This window comes from Apus apus, chromosome Z (genome assembly GCF_020740795.1).
Source record: "Apus apus isolate bApuApu2 chromosome Z, bApuApu2.pri.cur, whole genome shotgun sequence".
In the NCBI taxonomy this organism is placed as follows: Eukaryota; Metazoa; Chordata; class Aves; order Apodiformes; family Apodidae; genus Apus; species Apus apus.
Genome location: NC_067312.1, coordinates 35,836,895 through 35,864,136, shown reverse-complemented (window position 1 = coordinate 35,864,136; position 27,242 = coordinate 35,836,895). Strand labels below are relative to the sequence as shown.

The following is a 27,242-nucleotide window of genomic DNA, read 5'->3' as shown; positions in this document are numbered from 1 at the left end:
TATCCAGTTTTAAGCTCTATCTTTTGGCTTTTTGGACAACTGGAGGCCAAAATTCTAATCTCAGGAGTAACTCTGCTCACAGGAACTCAGTCCACACCATTTCTAAATCAGCCAGCAATACCTTCAGCCACCATTACAAAAAAATAGCCAGGCAGTCTCTTCTGGTAACAGCCCTTGACCAAATCTTGCCAGTCCTAGCACTACATAAGACAACACCAATACAAATGCAATACTAATCCAAATGCCACTGACAGCATCCAGACAAACATTTATCCAATCCAGCCCTATGTATCTCCGATGCAAATCTGTTGGTCGATGCAGGTTCTATGAACAAACTTTCATCGTGACACCAGGTACTGAAAACCAACACAAATCTAGTCTAGTCAAGATCTACACCAACAGTGGTTGCTCCTCCAAACCAGACCAAAGCCTGGACAACACTGTTTACTAGACCTTGTTTAAAACCCTCTGCATCCCTGGCAATCCCTCCTGGCTCTTTCAGTAAGCCTGTATCTCAGATAGTTCATATTTGCAGTACTGATTGATGTAAACAGCCAACCAGTGATGACTGTTAGCATTACATTATCAGCTGTAGATTCCATCTGACAGTATTGATGCACACTTCTCAAAGGAGAAGAGATGTGTGATGTGAAACGGTCATTACAAGTTTCTCTGTTTTGAGTCTGAAATGGACAAGATCAACCAAGGAGACTTTTTAGCACAGAGAGGTGACTATGTGACCTTGGCAACACAGCAGATCAGTGGTAGCTCTGCCAGCAAATAATAAGTTCCTCTATATGATATCACTGCTCTGTTGTCTAGATCACAGTGTCAGTCAGAAGGATCTCCAAGTGAAAATTATGTTAATTTCACCAAGATTTTATTAAACACAACACTTTTTTCTTTAAGAAAAAGGTCATTTCTATTCATGCAATACATAATTTTCTGTTATAAACATCAAAACAGGGAATGCTTCAGAATTCAGGAATAAAATTCAAAGTTTACTGGCATTTTTTTCCTATATTTCTGCCTTTCAAACATTGAAAGTTTATAATGGAGATTTGTAATTCTCAAACTATGAATATAGAAAGTAAGACAGTGAAAAACTCCACTTCTTCCATTTTGTGATTTTTTTTTTTTTAAGAGCTGTTTCACTGTATTATTTTTACAATTTCTTATGAAAAGATTGCCAAGAGTTTATCATATGAGGAATGTACCAGTGACTATTACAAAGTCAAGAAATCTAGAAATTACACAATTCAGCTCCTAAAGGAAGTAGAATGATTTTTTTCTTGCAATTTTAAAGCACTCCATGTCATCAGTACAGAAACTTAACTGTCAGCTCCCACATTGATTTTCTACTTCTGAACTATTTCCAGGTGTCTAACTTGGCCTGTCTGAGTAAGAGCATTTAGGGTCAACTGAAAAGGATTATAAGAGTCGTTCTGGAGGCAATGTTCCTAAAAGTAAAGTTCTGCTACATAGAATCACAGAATCATTTGGCTTAGAAGGGGTCTTAAAGATCATCTATTTTCAACCCTCCTGCGTGGGCAGGGGGACCTTCCAGTAGACCAGGTTGCTCCAAGCCCCATCCAACCAGGCTTTGAACACTTCCAGGGATGGGGCATACAAAACGTCACTGGGCAACTTGTTCTAGTGTCTCACCAACCTCACAGTAAAGGATTTCTTCCTAATGGCTAATCTAAATATACCCTCTTTCAGCTCAATACCACTGCCCCTCGTCCTATGACAACATGTGCAAATTCATTTAGATCTTTCTCCCAGAAAAGTAAATCTTGATACCCAAAGAGATCCCATTTTGAAAGGAAAGCCTGCTAATACTAGCTTGTGAATAAGAGAAGCTTTTAATATTATTTTTTTAGTTTTTAAATTTATTTATTAATTTATTTTAGAAAAGTATTTTTACAAGCTGAAGACAAAATAGTCATGGCTACAATGGCTACAGAAAGTATGGAAAGCAAAGTCTGACATAACCTAGAGCTATGCATGAATTTGATACTTCTGTATCAGCCTTATTTGTTAGTACACTCCTATATCCAACAAGAGCTAACGAATGAAATACCCAGAAGCTAAATCATTTAATTAGAAAAATAATTAAATAGAATAGAATAATATTATTGTTGCATGAAGTAGTATCTAAAGTATCTTTTATAGCTGTTTATTAAAAAACAATTGTGATTCAAATGCAAGGAATTTTTAAGTGCCTGACCCAAACCTTAGAAAAGATCCTACAATTGCGAACAGGTTTGGTGGTGGGTTGTTTTTTTGTTTGTTTGGTTGTTTGGTTGGTTTGGTTTGGTTTGGTTGTTTTTTGTGCGTGTTTTTTTGTTTTTTCTATATCCATTTAAGACAATGGATATGTCAGTAAATTAACTCCTGCTGAGCCATGCTACTCTGATTTCAAGAGTTGCAGACACACAGCAGAGCTATTAAAATAGTTAAATCTCAACTCCTTCTATGCCTAGCCATCTTGTACGCTCATAATAGCCAGACAGTCATCATACAAATAGGGTACTGCCTCTGATTTAACCAGTGCTTCTTACTTCTCTTTAATAGAGATGAAAATGCAACCAGGGATAAAGGTATTTTCCTTCTTATAAAAGGTTACAGTGGAAATAGCAGGAACAGTAAAACCCTCACATTACCATTTCAGGGCCTTTGCTCTACTTAACTAGCTGTCCCCAACACGTATGTTCTAACTGACAATGCTGCCTTAAATCCATAGACAGCACAAATAATGCACAGTGAGAAACACTGTTTACACTGCACTGATGTCCATCATCTGGATATCATCTGTAATACAAGTAAAATTGTTTAGACATTTTGAATTCATCAGCATCTGTTTTATTGGCATATTTTAATTCTGACCTTCAAGAAGAAAGGAATGTATTCTTCAGGTCAAGCTTCTTCTTGTGAACCAGTCCCAGTGATTTCAGCTTGCTTTTTGTGCTGCTAACATAGCAAGTTGGGTATTGGACAGTCTACAGGGCTCTGTTGCTTCCTGAGCTAACCCATTCCCACCTTATTTAGCCCAGCTTAACCCAGCCTTATTGCATTTTTCCAGTTTGCTGTTCAAACTTCTAGCTGCCATCAGCTCTATGTTAAAGCAAGTGTCATCTTCCTCTGGGATTCATGGTGAAAAATTTATGTAGTCCTGGACATGATACAGGTTTTACAGTTTTACAGCTGAAATCCTTCAAGATCCTTGGCCCTACTGGAAAAGGATTTATTTTATTGTAATTCCCAAATGTTCATTTTTGTATATGTGTTTTCCTATAGAATGTGTGCATTGCTTCCAGCAATGCGTTTCATATTACCTGGAAAAACCAAAATGCTCCAACAGGAGGAAACTTCTTTTGTTCTTACTGCCAGTGCAACACAAAGCAGAACTTCAAAATGACAACATGACTTCTCAAGCAAAGTCATCCCATTCATTTTGGAGTTTGGGGACTTCACAGTTCACTCTGTTACAGTCTTTTGTGCTATTACACTAGTACAAAACCCCAAAAATATGGGCCACACTTAGAGACTTTCCTTCTTTTTGCTTGTCACAAAGTAAGCTGCCTGTCCTTGTTTTATATGTACCTCAGCAGCACATGTAAAAAGTAATCTGCCTTTTCTTGTAATGAGTTAATCTTTTCTCTTTAGGGCACATGCTGGGTATGTATTTCTTGGCATAAATTCAGTCTCTGTCCCAAAGAGTGTCCAATGAAGCTTTCATTAGGTATTTAGATCTAAAGAACTTCATGCACAGCACAAGAGCTAGCCTCTCTAAAAAAATCTCTCATCTTTCTAATGCATCTTGTGTTACATTATGTTGCTCTAAGAAGTCAATGACCAATGACGCTCACCTTGACAGTGAAATCTGCAGTGAGAGGCCCAGATATTCTCAATATCTCCTTGTCAGCAAACTTCTGGAAGTCAACACTAGAATTGTCCACAAGGAAAGAGCCTGTGGAGCTGAGGCTATTTTCACTCTTCACACCTTGAAGAGTCCTGGTTTCCAAATCTGACAAATACAAATAAATTAACAGGAAACTAGAGCATTATAATTTGAATTAAGAGTAAGCAAGAGCAGAAAAAGAAAACCAATAAAAGAGAGTGGTGGGGTAGATTTGCTTCCTAACTTAGGATAATGCAACTCTTTTGTTCTTTTCCACAGTTTATTCACATTCCCATACTTCCCTTTTCTGTTTTCTCCCCCATCTGCTTTTTGGCTTTTTTCAACCTTTGCATTTCCAGCTCCGGATTCACCTTGTCACCCATAAGTCATGTTTTCACTCTCTTCCAGTCATATTAATCCATCCTTAATTAGTCACTTTTGCTGTCATTGCTCTCTGTAAGTCATGCTCTGCATCAGAGAATGACAAACCTTTCCCCATGAGTGCTGCCTTTGTGAAGTCGCTCTTCACTCTTTCAGTTCAAAGGTGGGTCACTAACCACATGTTGCTGTGGTAGACAATTAATTGAAAGCAAGATATCGAGAAAAGAAAGATCAGTATAACAGCAATTCTGTCTCCCGTCCAGAAGTGGTCTGATCCATCCCAGCAGAGTAGGAATAGAAGGTGATTGCTGAACTCTCCTGAGCTCTCCACCTCACTCCCTCTGTATTCAGACCTCCTCAAAAGTGGGCATTAATTGAGACAGTTTGGCAGCAGCTACTTCTGATTGTTAAATAATTAAAAAAACATATTAAACTGTTTATTAAATGGAAACAAACAGTCAGAAAATGGACCTGTTCCATTATCTAGTTAGCCTCCCCACCAACTCCAGGTTATGCTCCATAGGATGTTCACCAATAAACTGTTTCTTGCAGTTATTTCAAAGTGATTATGCATTTCATCATGAAGGATTGCAAAGCTGTAATACTTTCACATGTATTTGTGAGATTATGAACAACGTATCCCACACAGAGAAGCAGTTAAGGCAAAATTTGAATTAGATGCAGACATACTATCATTCTGTGATGGAACCGTATTTTCAGGGACACTAAATATTTTAGCATTACATTAGCTTGAATTAATTTGTTAATTAGGGGGGAAAAGACAATTGCAGTAATTACTTGTCAGGATGGGTCATGGGAATTAATTCATGAAGAAAGTTGCTGAGGCAGTAAACTAAGAATTTGCTGTGCATTAATGAATTCCTTGGTTTCCAGGGAGAGTTGTCACTTCCTTTGTGACACACTTGGCCATATATTTCTTTCTGGACAAGGCTGCATGGATCAGGGATAAAGATGGTTTTAAGACTTATTTATACATAATCAGCCTCCTGTTGACTTCTCCCACAACCAGAACTCAGAAGGCAAAACACTCCTCCCCCCCTAACTGATTGTAGCTCATACATAAGATCCTTTGATGGGTGAATCTTTCTCCAAGAAAGGTTCTTGGAGACATCTGAAACAAGAAAGATGTGTTTGGACTTACTCATGTTTACACAGAGCAGTTAATCTAAATCTAAACCACTGACTGAGGCAGAGCTTGCTGATTCAAATCTTTTTGTCCTGAAATGTGATGTAGTTTGAGTGAAGACAGCTTTAGATCAGTCTCTCCTGATATAATCTCATTTCTGTCTAAGTTGTTGTATAACTCGGTTCCACTGAAAAACTAATAAAAGTATGAAATTTTCTACCTTGGAAGAGAACATCTACACTAGGAGGGAAGATGGGAATGAAAGGAAGAGTGCAAATCATTTGCTGGGAAAGTAATATTATTGGAGCAGCTCAGGAATACCTGAAGGGCCACATACAACGCAAGTACAGACAGCATTTGAACTATTAAGAAAAACATTATTTATGTATTTTTATGGTTTATTACTTGTAGTTTGCTGGTCTTTTTTCACAGCTCTATTTACAACCATTAAAGGCATGCCCACTACTTTCTTCACACAAGCAGTGAGCTACAGAATAGGACTGATAAATTACCTCTTACTTTGCCACTCAGTAGAAGTTCTTCAGGAGAAAGAAATCTGGAGAGAATGGGGATGATTTGGTATTTCATCTCATTGCTGACTCTAATGCTTGCATTTACACTGACAAACAGAGAGGACTCCAATTGGTCCGTGCCGCAGGACACTCCTATTACCTTTTGAAAAAGGAGAATGGGGGCCCTTCTTATCCTACAATAACTTGTGCTTATGAGAGGTTATGCATTACAGTTTGTGTTTCTGCTGACAGTAAATTCCATTTACCAGCACTCTAGTGTTTATTTGCTGCTGATGGACAAAGAAGAAATGTGTGAGTAGCTACTACATTTCAAGGTAAGAGTGAGAGATGAAAGGAGTTTTTATTAATGAATAAATGGTTTTGCCTTCATCTCTCCCAGCGTGTTCTCAAATCCCGAGACTCTTCTTTGAGAGAAGAGGGATACACAGCTGCTGGGATATATTGCTCCCCTTCAGATGAAGCATGGAAATGTTCTAGCCACCAAGTGGTGGGCTGGTAGCACTCAGTGGGCTTGGCTTCTTGGGGCAATATCACTACTACAGAGCATGATTGATTTGCACATGTTGTTTCTGGTCTTTACTCTGGGATTTTGTGTGTGTGTGTATGCACATGTGTGTGTGCATCTATGGGATTGAGAGAGATTATCATAACAGAAATGTGTTAAAGCCATAAGCAGCTTGATGGCTAAGCTCAGCTGTAGGGGAAGCTTATGCTTTAGTGTCCTCGATATTTCTTCACTCAGTGCCATATATTTCATTAATTTTAAACCAAAGCACTTGGCACCAAGTGAGCCAGCCAAACAGAAATGAGCCAAGTAAATAAAAATGAGTGGAAGATTACAGAGGGCAGACGATTCTGCAATGTGGGCCAAGCTCTGCTCTGAAAAGACCATGTACCACTGATGTAACTGTTTTGAAAGAGATCTTCTGAGGGCAGGACTCATCCTTGTGTTGAAATCAGTGATCTGAGAGAGGGAAATCAGACACCATAGGGTAAACAGAACACTACGGGTTAGCAAGGTTTTCTTAAGCAAATATAGACTTTTTCTACTTACATAAATGATCAGATCCCTTCAGCACTAGGCGAACTTGCCTGCTTCCATAAGGAATAGCAACCACTGTATCATCCACTGCAAGAAGGCAAAAATGCATGGAGTAAATAAGCAAAGAAATTCCCATCTGATTTCAAGTAAGCAGTGAAATAGGTGCTTACAGGGCAGTCAAAAGAAAGCTTTTTGATCAATTAAGCAACCCTATGAATTAAGAGAGAACATTAAACAGCTGAAAAAAGAACTTGTTAAATGTTATAAGAACCTTCTATTTAGAAGAATCCAAATGTGTTGATTTTCATTATTCTAAATCCCTTCACAACAATTTCTGGATCTCAGGAGTAACCAATATCTTCCTGTCTCACCATGACCTCACTTAAACCTCTTCCAAGTCTTTTCAATTGGTGTTTGTGGCAAAGCAGAGAAGCACAAGCCTATTCTGATGTTTAACCAGAACAGCCTATTCCTTCACTTGACTATTCCCCAGTTGAACCATACAGCCTCTCCATGCCCCAGCCCATGCTATATGATGATTTCCCACTGCCATCAGACATGACTTCCCTTTCACAGCTTTTATTTTAACGGCTAGAAGTGCTATAATTCTGCTTTCCTTTTCACCCTACTACCAGAAAGCCAGTGAAAAACTGAAGGCCATTAGACTGCCATGTAAAATAGGTCTTAGAGCAGGATTTTGCACATATGAAGCCCTCGGGAGCTTTGCCAACTGGACTTAAACTGAGGTATGAATTGACATGTGGATCATATGCTGCCATGAAAGTTAGCTAGGCCAGCATTTCTAAAGAGGCAGCAATCTCAGTTGTGTTCTGAAGGGAGACAGGAAGATAAGGTGTTGAAAGATGTTAAAAAAAGTACCAGACTCTGCGACTGGGTCGTGGAATAGGTGCTCAGAGAACACTAGCCTGGACTAACCAGGATGCTTATGTTCTTCCTTCGTCTTTCCCTGTTCTTTCTGCCTCCTTCTCCTATTACTAGAAGTTGGGAAAGAAAATGTCTCCATGCCTAACAGGATTTTTTTCTGGCGGAGGCAGTACACATGAAAGGAATGAAGCCCCTTTTACTTTTATTTATTAGAACTGCTCACGTCTTTGTCACGTAATTCCCACTATCAAGAACTATACCTCAGGAAAGACAGGGCAGCAAAGCAAGGTGGTAGAGTTGCTCTTTTTGTGAGAGAGCAACTAGAATGTATTGAGTTCTGTCCAGGGGCTGATGAGGAGCAAGTGGAAAGTCTGGGTACGAATTAAGGGGCAGGCTGGCATGGGAGATACAGTTGTGGGGCTCTATTACAGACCTCCTGATCAGGACGAGGGAGTTGATGAGGCTTTCTACAGGCAACTGAAACCAGCCTCACAGCTACAGGCCTTAGTTCTCATGGGGGATTTTAACTACCCAGATATTTGCTGGAAGGCCTACACAGCCAGCCCTTCACAGTCTAGGAGGTTCCTCCAATGCATTGATGATAACTTCTTGATACAAATGGTGGACAAACCAACTAGGAGAGGAGTGCTGTTGGATCTTGTGCTCACCAACAAGGAGGGTCTGGTTGAAGCAGTGACGGTCAGTGGCAGCCTTGGCCACAGTGATCACGAGATGGTGGAGTGCAGGATCCTGTGTGGGAGGAACAGAATACCCAGCAGGACCAGAACCCTGGAATTCCGCAGAGCCAACTTTAGCCTCTTTGATCAATTATTAAGAGAAGTCCCATAGGACAGGAAACTAGACGGTAAAGGGGCTCAAGATATTTGACCACTTCTTGCAAGTTCAGGATCAGAGCATCCCAGTGGGTAGGAAATCAAGTAAGCAAGCCAGGAGACTTGCATGGTTAAACAAGGAACTGCTGGACAAACTCAAGTGGAAAAAGAGAATCTATGGATCATGGAAGGAGGGGCTGGCCACCTGGGAGGAATATAGGACTGATGTCAGAGGATGTAGGGAGGCAATAAGAAAAGCTAAGGCCTCCTTGGAACAGACACTAGAAAGGGCTTCTTCAAATACATTGCAGATAGAACTAACACTAAAGGCAATACAGGCCCACTGCTGAATGAGGTGGGTGCCCTGATGACAGAGGATAGAAAGAAGACAGAGGTACTGATGCCTTCTTTGCCCCTGTCTTTACTGCTGCAGACTCTCCCTAGGAGCCCCAGATCCCTAAAGTCCCAGAAGAAGTCAGGATGAAGGAGGAGTTTGCTTTGGTGGATGAAGATTGGTTTAGGGATCAGTTAAGCAATCTGGACATCCATAAATCTATGGGTCCAGATGGAATGCACCCATGGGTGCTGAGGGAACTGGCAGAGGTCATTGCTAGGCCACTCGCCATCATCTTAGGTGAGTCGTCGGCAACAGGAGAGGTGCCTGAGGACTGGAGGATAGCAAATGTCACACCAGTCTACAAGAAGGGCAAGCAGGAGGACCTGGGTAACTATAGACTGGTCAGCCTCACCTCCATCCCTAGAAAAGTGATGGAACAACTTGTTCTTGGCACTATCTCTAGGCATATCCAGGATGAGGGGGTCATTAAGCGCAGTCAACATGGTTTTACCAAGGGGAAGTCATGTTTGACCAACCTTATAGCCTTCTATGAGGAAGTAACTAGGTGGATAGATGATGGTAGGGCAGTAGATGTGGTTTGATTTGAGTAAAGCATTTGACACTGTCTCCCACAGCATCCTCATAGATAAACGGAGGAAGAGTGATCTTGATCGTCAGGTATTGAGGTGGGTCATGAACTGGTTGAAGGAAAGACGTCAGAGTCCAGTTGGAGGTCTGTGACTAGTGGAGTCCCTCAGGGGTCAGTACTGGGACTGGTACTATTCAATATTTTCATCAACGACCTGGATGAGGGAACAGAGTGTGCCCTCAGCAGGTTTGCTGATGACACTAAACTGGCAGGAGTGGCTGACACACCAGAAGGCTGTGCTACCATTCAGCAAGACCTGGACAGGCTGGAGAGTTGGGCGGGGAGAAACTTGAGGAAATTCAACACGGGCAAGTGTAGAGTCTTGCATCTGGGGAAGAACAACCCCATGCACCAGTACAGGTTGGGGGCTGACCTGCTGGAGAGCAGTGTAGGAGAAAGGGACCTGGAGGTGCTGGTGGACAGGAGGATGACCGTGAGCCAGCAATGTGCCCTTGTGGCCAAGAAGGCCAATGGCATTCTGGGTTGTATTAGTAGGGGTGTGGTTAGTAGGTCAAGGGAGGTTCTCCTCCCCCTCTATCCTGCCTTGGTAAGGCTGCAGCTGGAATATTGTGTCCAGTTCTGGGCCCCTCAGTTCAAAGACAGGGAACTGCTTGAAAGAGTCCAGCGCAGAGTCACAGAAATAATAATGGAGTGGAACATCTCCCTTATGAGGAAAGGTGGAGGGAGCTGGGTCTCTTTAGCTTGGAGAGGAAGAGACTGAGAGGCAACCTCATCAATGCTTATAAATATGTTAAGTACCAGTGTCAGGACGATGGAGCCAAGCTTTTTTCAGTGATGTCCAGTGACAGGACAAGGGGCAGTGGGTGCAAACTGGAGAACAGGATGTTTCACGTAAACCTTGGAAAAACTTCTTTACTGTGACAGAGCACTGGAACAGGCTGTCCAGAGAGGTTGTGGAGTATTCTTCACTGGAAACATTCAAATGCCATCTGGATGCATTCCTGTGTGATGTGCTCTAGGTGACCCTGCTCTGGCAGGGAGGTTGGACTGGATGATCTTTCGAGTTCCCTTCCAAACTCTAAGATTCTGTGATTCTGCGAACCCACAAGTGTGCACACAGTCATCAGCAGCTATTACACTCCTATTTGAATTTTTTAGGTCATGTGCTATTTAGCACTGGAAAAAGTCCTTGAGAATGGTGGAGCTGGTCTCATTAAACTCTAATGCCACTGGCTGGGCACATGTTTTCTGGCTAGCACACAATTAATTAGGTTTGTTTACATAAGCATGACAGTACACTTACCTTTATAGTCTTCCTTCATAGTGACCTATCTCTCATTCCAGAATTTTTGTAGCTCCACTTGAGGTGCTATAATTAGGCTGAAAAGCCTGCCTGGGATCCAAGATAAGCTAACCCTGTCACTGGGGCACATTAATGCTACTTTACCACTCAGTTGATCCTGGGTCAGACAGCATGCTGGAAAGCTCATTCTGTCTACACCCATCCATGTAGGCACCTCCTGACATCTTAGGCACCTCAGTCCACCCTGGCACTGAGTTACCATGCTCATCATCCAGGCGGACATGCCATGGGAACAGTTTGAGAGCACCATCATCCTCCCAGGGTTCTCCTCTGTTATAGAGCAGCATAAACCCCTTTGCTCATAGCAGCGTGGACTGAATCCGGTGCCTAGTCAGCTAACATAGCCAGAGCAATGTGGGTAGAGACAGTTCTCATTTCCCCTCTCCTCCCAAGCAACTAGTTAGCTAAGGTGGGGAATATAATGGTGATGCCTTTCCACAGTCTTCTGTCCACCCCCATATGCAGAGCTGTAGTCGGAGCAACTTGACTTGAGCAACTCAAGCGACTGTAGTCAGAGTCTTAATTTAGCTCAAGAGGGAAGAAACTATGGAGACAACCGGACTATGATCACTCAACTGCCTGAGAAAGAGCTGGATGAAATCTAGCTTGCAAGAAATGCATATATCACAAAGAAAGGGAAGATGGCACTTTACCAGAAGGGACAGCTTACATTTATTTGCTGAGAGCTGGGACTTAAATTGGCCTCGAACCAGCCGGCAGGTGGACCCATCGCCATTGCAGACCCCACAGTTATCCTCCTTGACAGCGCTTCCCAGCTGGTGGTCACAGCCAACGATCTGGCAAGAAAGAAAGATGCGCAGTTCAATGCGAACACCTACTGACTGACTGCTTGATCCACCTCTGCAACTAATTACGACCAAATTTCTCTCTCAGCATCTCTAGAGGGCTATAAAGTACCTCAGCAATGAAAGAGGCTGAACAAATCTGGCTGGGAGTTTGAACTGAATTCAGATGTGAGATAGTGAGCAGGTTAGTACTCAATGGCTTTTGCAGTCCAGAGAAAGAAGAGAGTACTGTTGGAAATTGTTTTTCTAGGGCACTGTGAACATTTCTTCATCAGAGTCTTATCAGAAATTACACTTAGAGTTTCATAAAGAAAAATGCCTGGAACAATAGCTAAGAAGACAGATAGCAAGCAGATGGATAGATAAAAGTAGAGAACAGTGAAGACACATAGTGACATGGTTGAGATCACAGTGAAATTTTACCTGCTATACAGCTAGGAAAACCATGTGGCTTTAATTATGTTTGAAATAATCCCATTCCACACTGTCAATGCCTGTCTTCAGACATTGTTAAAGATCAGATAAAGAAGGAGGAAATGGTTTAAAAAAAAGAATGGAGAGTCAGAAATGCAGTTACCTGACCTGACCTGACTTTATGTTTACATGCTAGTTTTTTAGTTCAAAATTTTAAAACTGGAATAAATAAACAAGGCTTCTCAATCTGCAAAAAATCCTATAGGTCTCAGGAGAATAAAATATACATTTATAACTAAATTCATTTAAAATTAAATACATGGAATATAAGTCTGTTTAGCACAGTGCTAAGACAGGCCATTTGTTTGAACTTTGAATTCTGCATCCAGGTTATGAATTTTGCACATAAACAATTGAAATACAAGAAATTAAACAAGCCCATACAGTATTGTAATTATCTTTATACATACTAGAAAATGAAAGGCCTTCTAGCATTCTGGCGTGGAAAGTAAGCAATGCAAAAATTTTTGTGTATAAATTCTGTTTCTAAAGAATTTGTGTTAAGACTCATAGCCAAGAAAAGTGTATATATATACATGGGGAATTTTAAATATAGTGCTTATTTCAGCTTTAAATTTCCCTGCATCTGTGAGTTTCAGTTAAATCAGAGACCTGCATCCTAGAAACTGATATGAGCAAACAAAGCACTTGCCATCCAGGTTCAAAAAAACTGCATGTTTAACTTGTCCACTTGCACATTTAGACTAATATTCCTTATTTGTTCAAAACTGTTTATGCAGAGTGGCAGATCACTGTTAAGGTGAGTCTGAATTTGACACTTCCTCTCCATCTGTCTATGAAAATGCAGGCTTTGATTTATATCCAGTACTAACTTTCATCAATTTAATTTCGAATTCTAACATCATTATTTTATGAGTGGCTCAATAGCAGTTTCCTTGGTTATCCATCTTATTGATAGTATAATTAATTTAATTAAAATCATTATAGGTTTAGATTCAGGCCTCAGGACAGCTATTACTAAATTTCTTTGACTTTATTAATTTCTGCTGGGTCAGAATTGGGTCATTCTTCTATGCTTCAGCATTATATGATGATGTTTACATGGGAATGAATGAAGACTGATAGAGCAACAGTCAAGCATGAGTGATTTATTTCCCTGAAAATCTAGTCATACCAAGACTGCCAGAGACATTTTATCACATTAGAAACACCATGGCAAATGATGGTTATATATCTGAAGCAAAGATAAGATTATCTTGACTGTGACTATTCCATAGAAAGCTTCCAAATACAGATACATGAATTATATTGGTGATACTATGTAAGATTTTTGCCTATTTTTTTCTGAATAAGAATATTCCTGCAGGAGCTAAACCACCGTTGATAGACACAGACTGATTTTCTTTAACTTTCATGAATATCACTCTATAGACAAGATGTGAAAAATTCACTTGCATGATCTGAACACTATGACTTCATGCCTACACGTCAGATGAATTTTCAAGCCCATTAAAGCTCACTACCATCCATAGTGAGAAGTATTCCTCTGAGGAACCTAGGTAACAGAGGAAATGCCAGAATTCCCTTTCATACCTATTCATAAGATATTTTATATTTACTCAACAGCTCGGTTTAGAGTGGTATCCAAATCCACATGCCTCTGCCTATTTTGAGAAGAACATGTGAAATGCCTGGATGTGAAAAGAGCTGGATTTTAAGTCCAGGTATGAGACAACCAATTTCAAAACCAATCTTTACTATTTTAAAGTCTCTTAAACATTATGAATCACTAACTCACATGTTGCCATGGGCCATACTCTGATTAAAGTTAATTTACAAATTAAGCAATTTGGAGCTAGGTCACAATTTGTAGGGGAAACCACCAGGAATATCTCAGGTATGAAATGAAGTTTTAATGAAGTTCATTGCTCTTTTTCAGATGAAGAGCCATTGCCAGAGTACAGAATAAAAATAATCCTTTTGCTTAAATGCTCTCAAGTTCACTGTTTGAATTTCCTTCCTTCCTTCCTTCCTTCCTTCCTTCCTTCCTTCCTTCCTTCCTTCCTTCCTTCCTTCCTTCCTTCCTTCCTTCCTTCCTTCCTTCCTTCCTTCCTTCCTTCCTTCCTTCCTTCCTTCCTTCCTTCCTTCCTTCCTTCCTTCCTTCCTTCCTTCCTTCCTTCCTTCCTTCCTTCCTTCCTTTCCACCCTTTCCATTTTGCCTTCCTCCCTGCCTGATTTCTTTCCTGCCATCCCATCTTCCTGCCTCCCTCCCTCTGTCCCTCCTTTCTCTTTTCCATCTTATGGTGCTATTGACTTCCAATAAAAATGTTGGTAGTGTTTGCAATTGACTCACATTCATTTAGATCTCTTACAGTACTTTTTAGTAGCTCTTAAAGAAAACATTCTATAGGCTGGAATTTCATGAAAGGATAAAATCAGAGAAGAAAATGCCGACATGCTCCTGAAAATATACAGAGTTCATGAGGCCACTATCTTTTTTCTCTATCTGCAGAAGAAGCATAGTTTTGGCTGAGTTGAGATGCAAATATGTAATTTCCATAACATTATTTTCAGCCTCTGTAAGGCTGTGTAGAACTCACTGCAAAAGAGAAAATTATGGGTCAAAATACATCACCAACTCCCCCAGAAATTTGCAGACAGTTAGCAAGGAATGGAAAGGCATCCACCCATAAAAAGAAAAAAACACAGAGGGAAGGTTTTGTAATGGTTGTTATCAGGGATGTCAAAGATGCAACATACAAGGAGAGACCCAGCTATCAGGAAGAGTGAGTTCACTGAAGCTACAGAGCTAGAGGAACTAGCTGAGACACTGACCAGTGGGCGTATTCATCTGACTAGGGGTGGTTGAGAACTTGTCATGAAAATAAGCATCATGGAAGACACTGCTCAATCAGCTTGGTGGGCAAAACACTGAACAGGGTTATCATACTTCTAATCTACAGCTCAAAGTAATTGGTGGACACAATTTGAAACAAACTACTGATGTTTTTGAACTAGAGGTCTGGGAAATATCTCACTCTCTGAAAAGCTTTGAAATGTCAACTCTGCATCTTGTTTGAAACTAGAATGAATGTTGAAATTCTGAAGCTTCTGTGGGATGGAAACTTCCTTTTCCACTTAATTTTAGTCCTGATCTTAATATATCCTAGGGGGCTAAGGGAGATGAAGACTGTTTTTAATCCTTGGAGGGCTGGGAAGGATGACCCCACCAGGAACAAAAAGAGATTACCGCAAGAAGTTGTGCCTGGAAATGTTCTGAAGTAAGCAGCTTTCATACTAATTTCTATTACATGTTAAGCTTGCTTCCCTTAAAGCAGGGTAGATGAAGCACAGGCATTCCACACTGAAATCTTTTGAGTTTCAAATTGCTGAAGTGTGGTCAGAAGCTTGAACTGCAGATTGTTACCACACAAAATGTCAGAAGCAGCGCCATTTGGTTCCCTGACAGTCTAATCTAAACCCCGTTAAAACAAAGAAAACACACTTTAAGTTCAGTAGATTTTGGCTGAAGCTCTTGCATGTTTTTAAAGGTATTCCTATGAAGCTATTGTGGTTAAAAGCCATTGTAGCAGTAAAGGTAGATCCTGCAGAGAGCTCTGAAGGTCTCTCAGTATAAGGAAGGTATCAGCCATGCAGTACCCAAGTCAGGAAATCACAGGTGAGTACCAACTCTCTGCCCAGTTCCCTACAACCTCTAAAGTGGGCTGATTTTTTTTATTCTTCTCATGGGTTTAGCATAAATAAGTTAGCAACAAAAAAGCCAGAATAATAACAGCTAATTCCTCATTGGCTGAGCCTATATTGTTTTCTGGCACAAGGTACCACAGTTCTGCTCAGAAGTAAAGATTCCATATTACATTTTAGGCTGAAGTCCCATGATTCAGGCTGGATTTGATTCTCCAACCACCTCCTCCACCTCCTGACAGCCACTGAGTTGGCAAAACAGGAAAATATGGATATTCCTCACTCTGAGATACATATGCAAAATCATTTCTACAGGACACTGCAAGAAAAAGATTGCTGTCATGTTAGCAGAGCAACTGCTCATGTATAGTTTAAAGGCAACAGTCTGAAAGTCCCACAACAGGAGTTGGAACTAACTCACTGCGTGTGTGCATGAAAGTTATGTGTGTATATGTTCCCCTTGTGGACTTGAACTCTGGCTCAATTTAGCAGATTTTTCCAGAAAGAAAACTGGACCAGCAATGACAAGTTCTCCTTAAGCCTTGCTAGCCTGGAAATGCCCTGAAGTAAGAAGTTTTCATAATAATTTCTATTCAGTATTAAGAAATTCTAGGCAGGAACTAATGTAATACAGCAAGCTTCCAAATCTAGCCAATAATAAATAAATCTCTCTGTTTTTCAAAGGGCATGTCTGCAGTTCAAACAGAAGTTGTTCTGAGAATCTGAGAAAAACAAAGATGCCCTTCACGTGCATACTAATGTAAGGCTTAGTCCAGGATTTGTGTTAATTGTCACTGCTCAGCTGAACAAAGTTTTCTATCGGAGCCGCTGTTTCAACTGGATCCAAAATCCTGCTTTACAATCAGGATGAAAAGCTGTTGTACTCTTCAAATTATTGCAGAGAGAACAAGCTCCAGCAAAGTTGAACTGAGCTGGTGTCTGTGATACAGTCATTCTCAAGCCCTGAGAGAGTGGCATCGGCCCTTCTGTTCACTGACACCTTATGACCAGACTTTGCATCCTCAGTGTTTTTCTGGTACAGCCTGCCAACACTATCCTATGGTACTCATCCGGTGCAGCACCAAGCACCAGGCAGGATCCTTCTATGTTCCAAGGAATTTAGGTACAAGCACACTGCAATCACCAACTATAATTGAAGACTGTAAGATGATTTTCAGAATAATTTGTACATTTGTAATTTGTAACCATGCTGGTAACAGTAGGCCCAGTGACATGTACAATCAGTATACTCATTTGGCAGTGAGCCAAAGATAATTGCAATTCTTCATGCAGCATACACAAACTTCAGTCTCAGTGATCAGTCCACAAATTGTTAAATATAACCACTGGAGTGACAGAGATTCAGCACCCAACACAGGAAGCATGTGACTGGTTGGCTCCATGATTTGTTGCTGCTTGTTGCCTTCTCTGTCACTGATCCAATAGACCTAATTTGCAGATCTTGGTATCCACCAACCTAACATTCCCAGCTAGCCAGGGTTCTCTCCTATTACTATTTTTAAACCCAGACCAAGACCCTCATGGAGTCTCACTCAGCTAGCACAACAGACAACGTATTAAGATTCTGTGGTTCAGCCAAAGCTCTAAAAGCAAAGAGCAAACACTCAGCAGAAGAAGGAACTCAAGAGAAATTCCTATTTCTCAGGTTTCCCTCGGGGAAAAGAATAAATGTAGTCTCATTCTGAAACTGCCTTTGATTTAAAATGAAGCAATTAAATCAATTTAAAAGCTACAACTTCTAAATGAGGATTTATAGAGGCATTCAAATCTTGGATGTGGGAAAAAAGCAACTCCTAACCTGAAATGAAAATTTAATTAGAATAAATAGTCCTACATAAAAAAGACTGAATATTTAATATTCAGTCATATATAACCCACCAATTTATTGTATGGGCCAATCTAGGAGAGCTTGCAGATGTGGAAATGAAGCTGTACTTAGTTCATTCTCTGATAATGGAGAAATCCAGAGGCTGCCATTCTCTAAGGTGTAACATTTAAACAGAATTAAATTTCAAAATTTTATGCAGAAATGACAAGATGAAGAAAAGAGTCTTTTGTGAATATTCATATTCACTTATCTACTTCCTTCACACTTTTCTTTGGTTTCAGCTGGATTTGGATTCACATGTCCATATGCTAACAGAGTAAGAATGAATTTCTGCTTTATTCTTTCATGCTTATTCTCTCATTCATGGAGGAGAACAACAAATCTTAACTTTTTTTTAGTCAGTGCTCTACAGCAGGTTGTTGTTGAAATGCTTGATTTTCTCCAGAAGAATCACTTGTATTATTAAGTGTGGTCTGGATGATCAGGTAGTGAGATGGAATGTGAACGGGTTGAACGGAAGCAGTCAGAGAGTTGTGGTCAATGGGACAGAGTCTAGTTGGAGGTCTGTGACTAGTGGAGTCCCTCAGGGGTCAGTACTGGGACTGGTACTATTCAATATTTTCATCAACGACCTGGATGAGGGAACAGAGTGTGCCCTCAGCAGGTTTGCTGATGACACTAAACTGGCAGGAGTGGCTGACACACCAGAAGGCTGTGCTGCCATTCAGCAAGACCTGGACAGGCTGGAGAGTTGGGCAGGGAGAAACTTGATGAAATTCAACACGGGCAAGTGTAGAGTCTTGCATCTGGGGAAGAACAACCCCATGGACCAGTACAGGTTGGGGGCTGACCTGCTGGAGAGCAGTGTAGGAGAAAGGGACCTGGAGGTGCTGGTGGACAGGAGGATGACCATGAGCCAGCCATGTGTCCTTGTGGCCAAGAAGGTCAATGGCATTCTGGGGTGTATTAGAAAGGGTGTGGTTAGTAGGTCAAGAGAGGTTCTCCTCCCCCTATATTCTGCATTGGTGAGGCCGCATCTGGAGTATTGTGTCCAGTTCTGGGCCCCTCAGTTCAGGAAGGACAGGGAAGTGCTTGAAAGAGTCCAGTGCAGAGCCACAAAGATGATGAAGGGAGTGGAACATCTCCCTTATGAGGAAAGGCTGAGAGAGCTGGGTCTTTTTAGCTTGGAGAGGAAGAGACTGAGGGGCAACCTCATCAATGCTTATAAATACGCAAACAGCGAGTTTCAGGAGGATGAAGCCATGTTCTTCTCAGTGCTCTCCAGTGATAGAATCATAGAATCATAGAATCATAAAGATTCAAAGCGACCTTAAAGATCATTAAGTTTCAACCCCCTGCCATGAGCAGGGAACCCTACCACTAGACCAGGCTGCACAAAAGCTTGTCCAACCTGGCCTTAGAAACCAAGAAGGACAGGGCATCAACAACCTCCCTGGGCAACCCATTCCAGTTCCTCACCACCCTCACAGTAAGGAATTTCTTCCTAATATCTAATCTAAATCTTCCCTCTCTCCATTTAAAATCATTACCCATTGTCCTATCACTATCTTCTCTGATGAAAAGCCCCTCCCCAGCTTTCCTGTAGGCCCCTTTCAAGTATGGGAAGGCTGCTATAAGGTCTCCCTGGAGCCTTTCTTCTCTAGGCTGAACAGCCCCAACTCTCTCAGCCTGTCTTCAGAGCAGAGGGTGCTCCAGGGCTTTGATCATCTTGGTGGCCCTTCTCTGGACCCTCTCCAACAGGTCTATATCTTTCCTGTGCTGAGGACACCAGAACTGTACACAGTACTCCAAGTGGGGTCTCACCAGAGCAGAGTAGAGGGGAAGAATCACCTCGTTGGTCCTGCTGGCCACACTTCTGAAGCAGCCCCGGGTGCGGTTGGCCCTCTGGGCTGTGAGCACACACTGGTGGCCCATGTCAAGCTTTTCATCAACTACCACCCCTAAGTTCTTTTCCTCAGGACTGCTCTCTAGACATTCCCCCCCCCCCCCCCCAGCCTGTATTTGTGCCTGGGGTTGTGCCAACTCAGGTGCAGGACCCTGCACCTGGCTTTGTTGAACTTCATGAGGTTGGCACTGGCCCACCTCTCCAGCCTGTCATGGTCCCTCTGGATGGCATCCCTTCCTTCTAGGGTGTCAACTACTCCACACAGCTTGGTATCATCAGCAAACTTGCTGAGGATACACTCCATCCCACTGTCCATTTCTCCAACAAAGATGTTAAACAGCACTGGTCCCAATACTGACCCCTGAGGGACACCACTTGTCACCTGCCTCCATTTGGACATTGAGCCATTGACCACAACTCTCTGGGTGAGGCGATCCAGACAATCTCTTATCCACCAAGTGGTCCATCTGTCAAATCCATACCTCGTCAGTTTGGAGACCATGATGCCACGTGGGACCGTGTCAGACATCTTGCACAAATCCAGGTAGATGACATCAGTTGCTCTGCCACCATCCACCATCCACCATCCACCATCCCTGTAGCCTTGTTGTAGAAGGCCACCAGATTGGTCAGGCATGACTTGCCCTTAGTGAAACCATGTTGGCTGTCACCAATCACCTCTTATTTTCCATGTGCCTTAGCAGACTTTCCAGGAGGATCTGCTCCATGACTTTGCTTGGCACAGAGGTGAAGCTGACTGGCCTGTAGTTCCCTGGGTCTTCCTTCTTCCCCTTTTAAAAATAGGGGCTATGTTCCCTTTTTTTCCCATCAGCAGGAACCTCACCAGACTGCCATGACCTCTCAAATATGATGGACAGAGGCTTAGCAATTTCATTCGCCAGCTCCCTCAGGACCCATGGGTGAATCCCATCAGGTCCCATAGATTTATGCACCTTCAGGTTCCTTAGATGGTCACGAACCTGCTCTACACCTACGGTGGGGGCAGTTCACACTCCCAGTCCCTGCTTTCACCTGTTGTGGCCTTTGTGTTGAGGTTGGTGCACTTGCCAGAGAAGAGTCCTTCTCTGAAGACATTCAAAACCCACCTGGACAAGTTCCTCTGTGATGTGCTCTAGGTGACCCTGCTCTGGCAGGGGGTTGGACTGGATGATCTTTCGAGGTTCCTTCCAACCCCTAAGATTCTGTGATTATTGCATAGATACCTTTTTTAGCATTTGCAGGAGAAAGATTTGCCAGGTTTTGTAGAATATGAAAACACTAAAACAAAAGGTGATTGCAAAGGCCATTCTAAGTCAAAGCTCATCAAGGCAGATCTGCTCCAGCTTCCTTAGAGCTACATACTTGAGAAACTAAAAGTAAATTCAATTAAGTCTGCCCTCTGGACCCATTCTCTTCTCCCAGACTACAAAACGCTAAACTGCAAAATAATTTAATTGGTACTTGTGACACATTATGTTTTACTATGATGCTTTGTCAGCTCTGGTGGCTCCGTGACATGCTTGATATTGCTACTCAGACCTCTCTGACAGACCTCTGTTGGGTGCACACCCTTCCTTCTCTCAGACAGGCCTCTTTTGTTGACAGGAGCTAGTCTTCTCTCTGCTGGAATCAATGGGGATGCAACTGCAATACCTGGCTACTAACAGTGCCAGCACAGAAGTTCTGGTGCTTCAGGCAGTCACATAATCTGTGTTATGATGGAAGATACTTCAGTCACAGTTCAAGTACTTGAGATAGATTGCATGTCCCCAAGCCACTGCTGAAACTGCTGAGTCTATACAGTATTCCAAAATGCTACTCAGTGTGTAAAAGGAGTGCATACAAGCTCTATGAGAAGACACTTGGGATGAGAGAGGAAACTAGCTACAACTAGCTACAATGTCTCCAGCCTCCTTTTCCTGGATCTTCACAATAACTTCACAGCCTTCAGTGGAACCACACTTCTGTTTTGGTGGGGACTCTGAAAGCTGCCAGCCAGCATGGGCATCTTGCCATCTTCACACAGGACTAAAACCTCCGTGCCACTCCACACTCTTCAGGTTTGCAGATGTGCTAAGGAAATACAAGGACACAGATGACTTCCTGGTGATGGCAACAGAACTCCTATGAGTCTCCAAACTGCTCTTTTGAATTTCTTCTTTTTGCTAAGCCCCCAAATTACAGTATGCTTCCCTCCCAGCAAAGGGAGGGGCTCTGTGTGTTGCTGGCTGAAGACATACCCACAGTAGACAGTTCGTCTACTTTGGAGTAACGACAGGTATTGTTTCAGTTGAAAGGCTGGACCAAAATATCTCTACAGTGGTGTCAATCTCTTTTGGGCCATAAAGTAGAAAACAGGTCAGGGTAATGGAGTTGTAGCAATGCAAGTGCATATTCTTTCATGCAATAAACTTAACTCCATTTCTTTACCACTCTGTGCCACCAAAATGTTGTTACCTGGCATGATTATAGCAATTTAAGTGTTCGGTTATTACACTTCTGAGTCATCAGGTTTATCACTACATGCCTCTCTGTGTGCTGGAAACATGCCACGCTGGGGGAAAAGTTACTTCTCTCAACTCAGAGCAATGATACTAATCAACAAGAAAACATTTTTTTAACCACAGAACATAAGGTAGATGAGGTGCCTGACAGAGTTCAAAAGCATCTGACCATCAGAAATCAGGAATTCAGTAGTTTATGAAATATTATCTCCCCAGAAGGCCTCTAGGTTTCAATACACTCTAAAAAAAAAAAAAAAAAAAAAAAGCTGAGAAGCTTGTTGCAGACATCAGAATCTGAAAAGCCATTGTAATTATCAGGTCAAAAGGCTGGGCTAAATTGAAGGACTGCTTAGAACTGATCCTATAACAGGACCTTCTACGTGTCTGAGGAAAAATAGCTGCACTCTTGCCTGTTATTATTACACCTTTTGCTCTTTTCTTCTGGTGTTTTTTAGCTCAGAAAATACGGAAAAACAAACAAACAAACGAACAAAAGACAGCTACAAACAGGAGTCAGAAATAGCTGAACTACAGGAGATTGAAGTCACAGCAACATGTAAACACTGAGACTCTTTTCCCGCAATACTGTCCTTTGTTTTAACCTGTCATAGGTTTGGCAGAAGGAAAAGATCATTACTTGAAGCTGCCATGGGGGACTGAATACACAGTTGTAGAAACAAAAATGATGCCTGTTTGTGGAAAATTAATGGAACAAAGGCCATTCATTCTATACTTTGCCATCAAAAGGACAAATGACAGGCACTTTGAGTCTTTTTGTGTGAATATAAAACAGTAACACAGGTAAAAATCTTTCTCTTTAAATTACTGTTCCAGAGTTTTCACACTATTAGAAAATATACCAAATCAAGGTGCAGAATAATGAAATCTTGTCAAAATTAGGACATGATCCCCAGTGTTACCACTAGCAAGCACGGATGAGACTAGTCTCTAATATTAGACCAATGAGTGTTGCAGTGTGGAAGAATGTAGACAATTTTTTTCCAGGGCTTCTGACAGGGTGGAAAAGAGTCTTGGCCTCTTCCTTCCTCAAGGGTTTGAAGAGAGGATGCAAAGAAATTGGGTCCCAAGGCAAGGAATGGCCAGGAATGGCCACAGACCCAGATGCCTATCTCTGCAGCAGTGCTCCAGGCACATCCCAGAGGGACATTAGGAGCCTGTGGCAGTACCATGAGCCTTCAAGACCTTACTGAGGTGAACACCTGATACATGTTCTTTGAAATCCTTATTTTACCTGTACCAAACAGGTGCAGCAGTGAGTACAATATTCATGCACCAAACACAATGTTAAGTGGCACTTACCAACTCAAACACGTAAAGAATCCATGAAATACTTTGTAGATGGAAGGGGGGAAAATAAGCTGTCCATCCTGAAATTGTGAAAGACAGGCAATAGAGCACAGTGCTCTATTTAAAAGAAAGCAGATTTTTCCACTTTTCTGACATTACACACCAGCCAGTGTAGCCTCCGATAAAAAAAAATTAGATGCACACACATGTATACATGTAACCACTTAAGTAGGTGTACATATAGAACATAATAACTGTGCAACTATATAATGGGGAAAACTATTTAACAAAATATATCTTCACTGCAAGAAAGTTTGCAAAACAGGATCTGGGAAAAGATCAGGTGTGTAAGTTTCAAACCTCTATATAATGACAGATGTTCTAATTTATGATTTTTTTTTAAATTTATATGTTGTTATTTCACATATGAAATCTCCAAATTCTACTGAACAAAGCAGCATATGATCATCCAGAAGGTAATTTTTTTCCTTATATTAAAAATATTTTTAGGATTGGTGAATCTCAATTCACAATCAATTTCTTTGCCTATCACAGATCTATAGCAGCAAATAAGCAGATAACATCAAAATAGTGAGCAACAGTACTTGATGATAATATTTGAAACAAATATGTTTAATTTCTGAAGAAGCTATATGAAGCTATCCTCAATAAACTTCTGACAAAATATTTTTAACCCAGTGCATTCATTCTCTCAGTTTGAGATGAACCATAGCTTTGGATATTCAACTTGAGCTTTGTTGGCTAAAAGTCTATTGCAATACTGATTACAAAAATAAGCTGTAGCAAGCCATGGCACTTTATTAAATAATATTTTCTAATGTTTTTTAAAATCAGTGGTTTTCAGCCTGTGTCCAAAGTATGCTGGGTCCATAGACTACTTACTTTTGTTACAGGTACTTTTCACTGTCTGTGAAAGGTAGCTAAGGAAACTAAGCTTGTCAGCTGACTTGAATTCACTGTGCAGCTCAGCAGGAAAAAGTCTTAGGAATAAATAAATAGAAAAAGTTGAAAAATACATCTAGTAGTATTTGGCAGTAAATCTGTAAAGAACAATCTAATGCTATCATAAATAGTAGACATTAAGATAAGCATTTCTGGGATGCAGCTCTCTTTAACTACCAACCCTTAAAACTGAAAGAATGCAATGGGCAAAGATAAGCAGGTTTGGAAGAGGAAACAAAAGCACTTTTTCCAATTGTGAACAACCTTTTTGTAGTAAACTTACTTAAAGGTGAATTAGAGACTTAAGGGTTAAATTTGTCAAACCTACATGATGTTGTAGAATAGAATATACAATTAGAACAACAATTAGAAATCCAGAATGGGTGGGTCACAGAGTGGAGGAATTTTGAGAGTCTGCTGGGCTGTTTTATAGCCCATTGGAAAGATACAGGTGGATTTCCAGGACTTCCAGACACAGATTTTTAGATATGCTTGGGCCTCCAAAGCCCTTATTGGGACGAGACCTGTTGGAACAATTGGAAACAAACATTACATTTGATAACGGGAAAAACTGAATTGCTAGTTGGACAAAATAATTTAATTGAATTGTAAAGTTTGGATTTTATACACACCACAACTAAGTCCAAGGTACCTGAAGAGATAATGGACCTGGTATATCCTGCAGTATGGGCATCTGAGACACCTGGGAGAGCCAAAAATGCTGCCCCAGTAATCATAGGACTCAGGGCTGGGACACAACCCCCTAAGGATTAAATATTATCCCTTGAAATTGGAGGATAAGAGAGGGATAAAAGAAATAATAGAGAGGTTTGTAAAGCATGGGTTGTTGGTAGAATGTGAATCTAAGTATAACACACCCATCTTACCCATTCAGAAACCTGATGGTAACTATAGATTAGCACAGGACCTGAGGGCCATAAATGAGATCACTGAGGATATACACCCTGCGGTAGCCAATTCATGTACACTGTTAACCAAGCTAAGGGATGACCTAGTTTGGATTACCATGTTGGACCTAAAGGATTCATTTTTCTGCTTGCCTCTAGACCGAAAAAGTCAGCTCCTGTTTGCCTTTGAATGGGAAAACCCAGATACTGGGAGGAAGTCCCAGTTAACCTGGACTGTGTTACCTCAAGGATTCAAAAATAGTCCTACTATCTTTGGGAATCAGTTAGTAAAAGACCTTGAGACCTGGGAACCTCCAGACCCTAAAGGGGTCTTACTCCAACATGTGGATAATTTATTGCTTGCACCAGGACCAAGGAAAACTGTACAAGCTGGACTGTGAGTCTTTTGAACTTTTTGAGCCTTAATAGCTATCAAGTATCCACAGAAAACACAGTTAATCCAACAGCAAGTTATCTACCCGGGATAAGAGATCTCTGAAGGGCACACACACTGGGAAGAGAGCAAAAAGAAGTCATTTGTCAGATACCTCTGCCACAAATGGTGAAAGAACTACAGTCCTTTCTGGGAATGACAGGTTGGTGTTGCCTTTGGATTTACAACTATGGACTTTTAGTGAAACCACTGTATGAACTGATTAAAAAGAGTCAGTCAACAATGGACAAGTGACACACAAATGGCCTTCCAGCAACTCAAACAAGAATTAATGAAGGCCTCTCCTTTAGGGCTGCCAGATATCTCAAAGCTCTTTTGGCTATTTTCCCATGAGAAGCAGGGAGTAGCCCTGGGGGTACTAGCACAAAAGCTTGGTCCCTACAAGACAGCCATGGCAAACTTCTCCAAGCAATTGGATGAAGTAAGCAAAGGATGGCCTAACTGCCTGTGAACAGTAGCTGCAGCCATACTTAACATCCAAGAGACTCATAAATTCACTATGGGACAGAGAATAATCGTGCTAGTCTCCCACACAGTTTCTGAAATGCTTGAACAAAAAAGGGGGCATTGACTGTCACCACAACAGCTTCTCAAGTACCAAGCAATCTTAGTGGAGCAGGACGATGTTGAAATTGTTGTCACTAACATTTGTCAACCCAGTCTCTTTTTTTAGTGGCACTCCTGGAGAACTGTAATGCATTATTGCCTTGACACTATTGAGGCAGTGTACTCAAGTTTGCCCGATCTGAAGGAAGAACCCCAGTGTCCTGGTTTGAGCCAGGATGAAGCCAATTTTCCTTTTACTGATTTTTTTTCCTTCAGTAAGCTTCTTCTAACTAGCAGCAGAGTGTTCCAACTAATACTGATAATGGTGGAATGTTTTTCTAACTGCTGGGTCTTCAAGGTCACATCTTTACTCTGCTGGCTCAGACACTATGGGGAGATCTATGACCTCCCTGAAGGAGGCTGAATTAGACAGACAGCAAAGCTGGTCAGAGATATTCCATTCCATATATCTATGTAAGCTCAGAGGAAGGTCAGAGATCACAGAAGACAACTTCCTTCCTGCTTCATCTTCCCTTCTCTTCCCCACCAGGCTGGTGTCTGGGGAGGATTCTGTCCATCCATCACCATTGACTCCCAGGCTCAAGCTCTCCTGACCCTCATAACTCTGTGCTTTCTCCAGCAGCTGCTCCAGAATTCTTTTGGACTGTTCACAGCTAAGGAGATGCTGTGGGAGTTGCTGGGGGTGGGGGAAGGCAAGAGGCTCTTGAATATATCTGAACATACTTGTATATAATTGTATATATTTTCTTATATCATCAGTGTTTAATTAAAACTGTGTAGTTTAGTTTTCAACTCAGCAAAGT

General features: G+C 41.4%; 1 protein-coding gene across 1 annotated transcript in view; it reads right to left on the bottom strand.

The window, feature by feature from the left end:
- ADAMTSL1 (ADAMTS like 1) overlaps positions 1–27,242 on the bottom strand; it is a 327,073-nt gene that overhangs the window by 127,116 nt on the left and 172,715 nt on the right. Inside the window, exons 6-8 of the mRNA XM_051643555.1 lie at positions 11,706–11,832; positions 7,020–7,094; positions 3,873–4,030 (exon numbers count right to left, since the gene is read on the bottom strand). Of these exons, the coding sequence (XP_051499515.1) occupies positions 3,873–4,030; positions 7,020–7,094; positions 11,706–11,832 (360 nt within the window). The remainder of the gene's footprint in view (positions 1–3,872; positions 4,031–7,019; positions 7,095–11,705; positions 11,833–27,242) is intronic.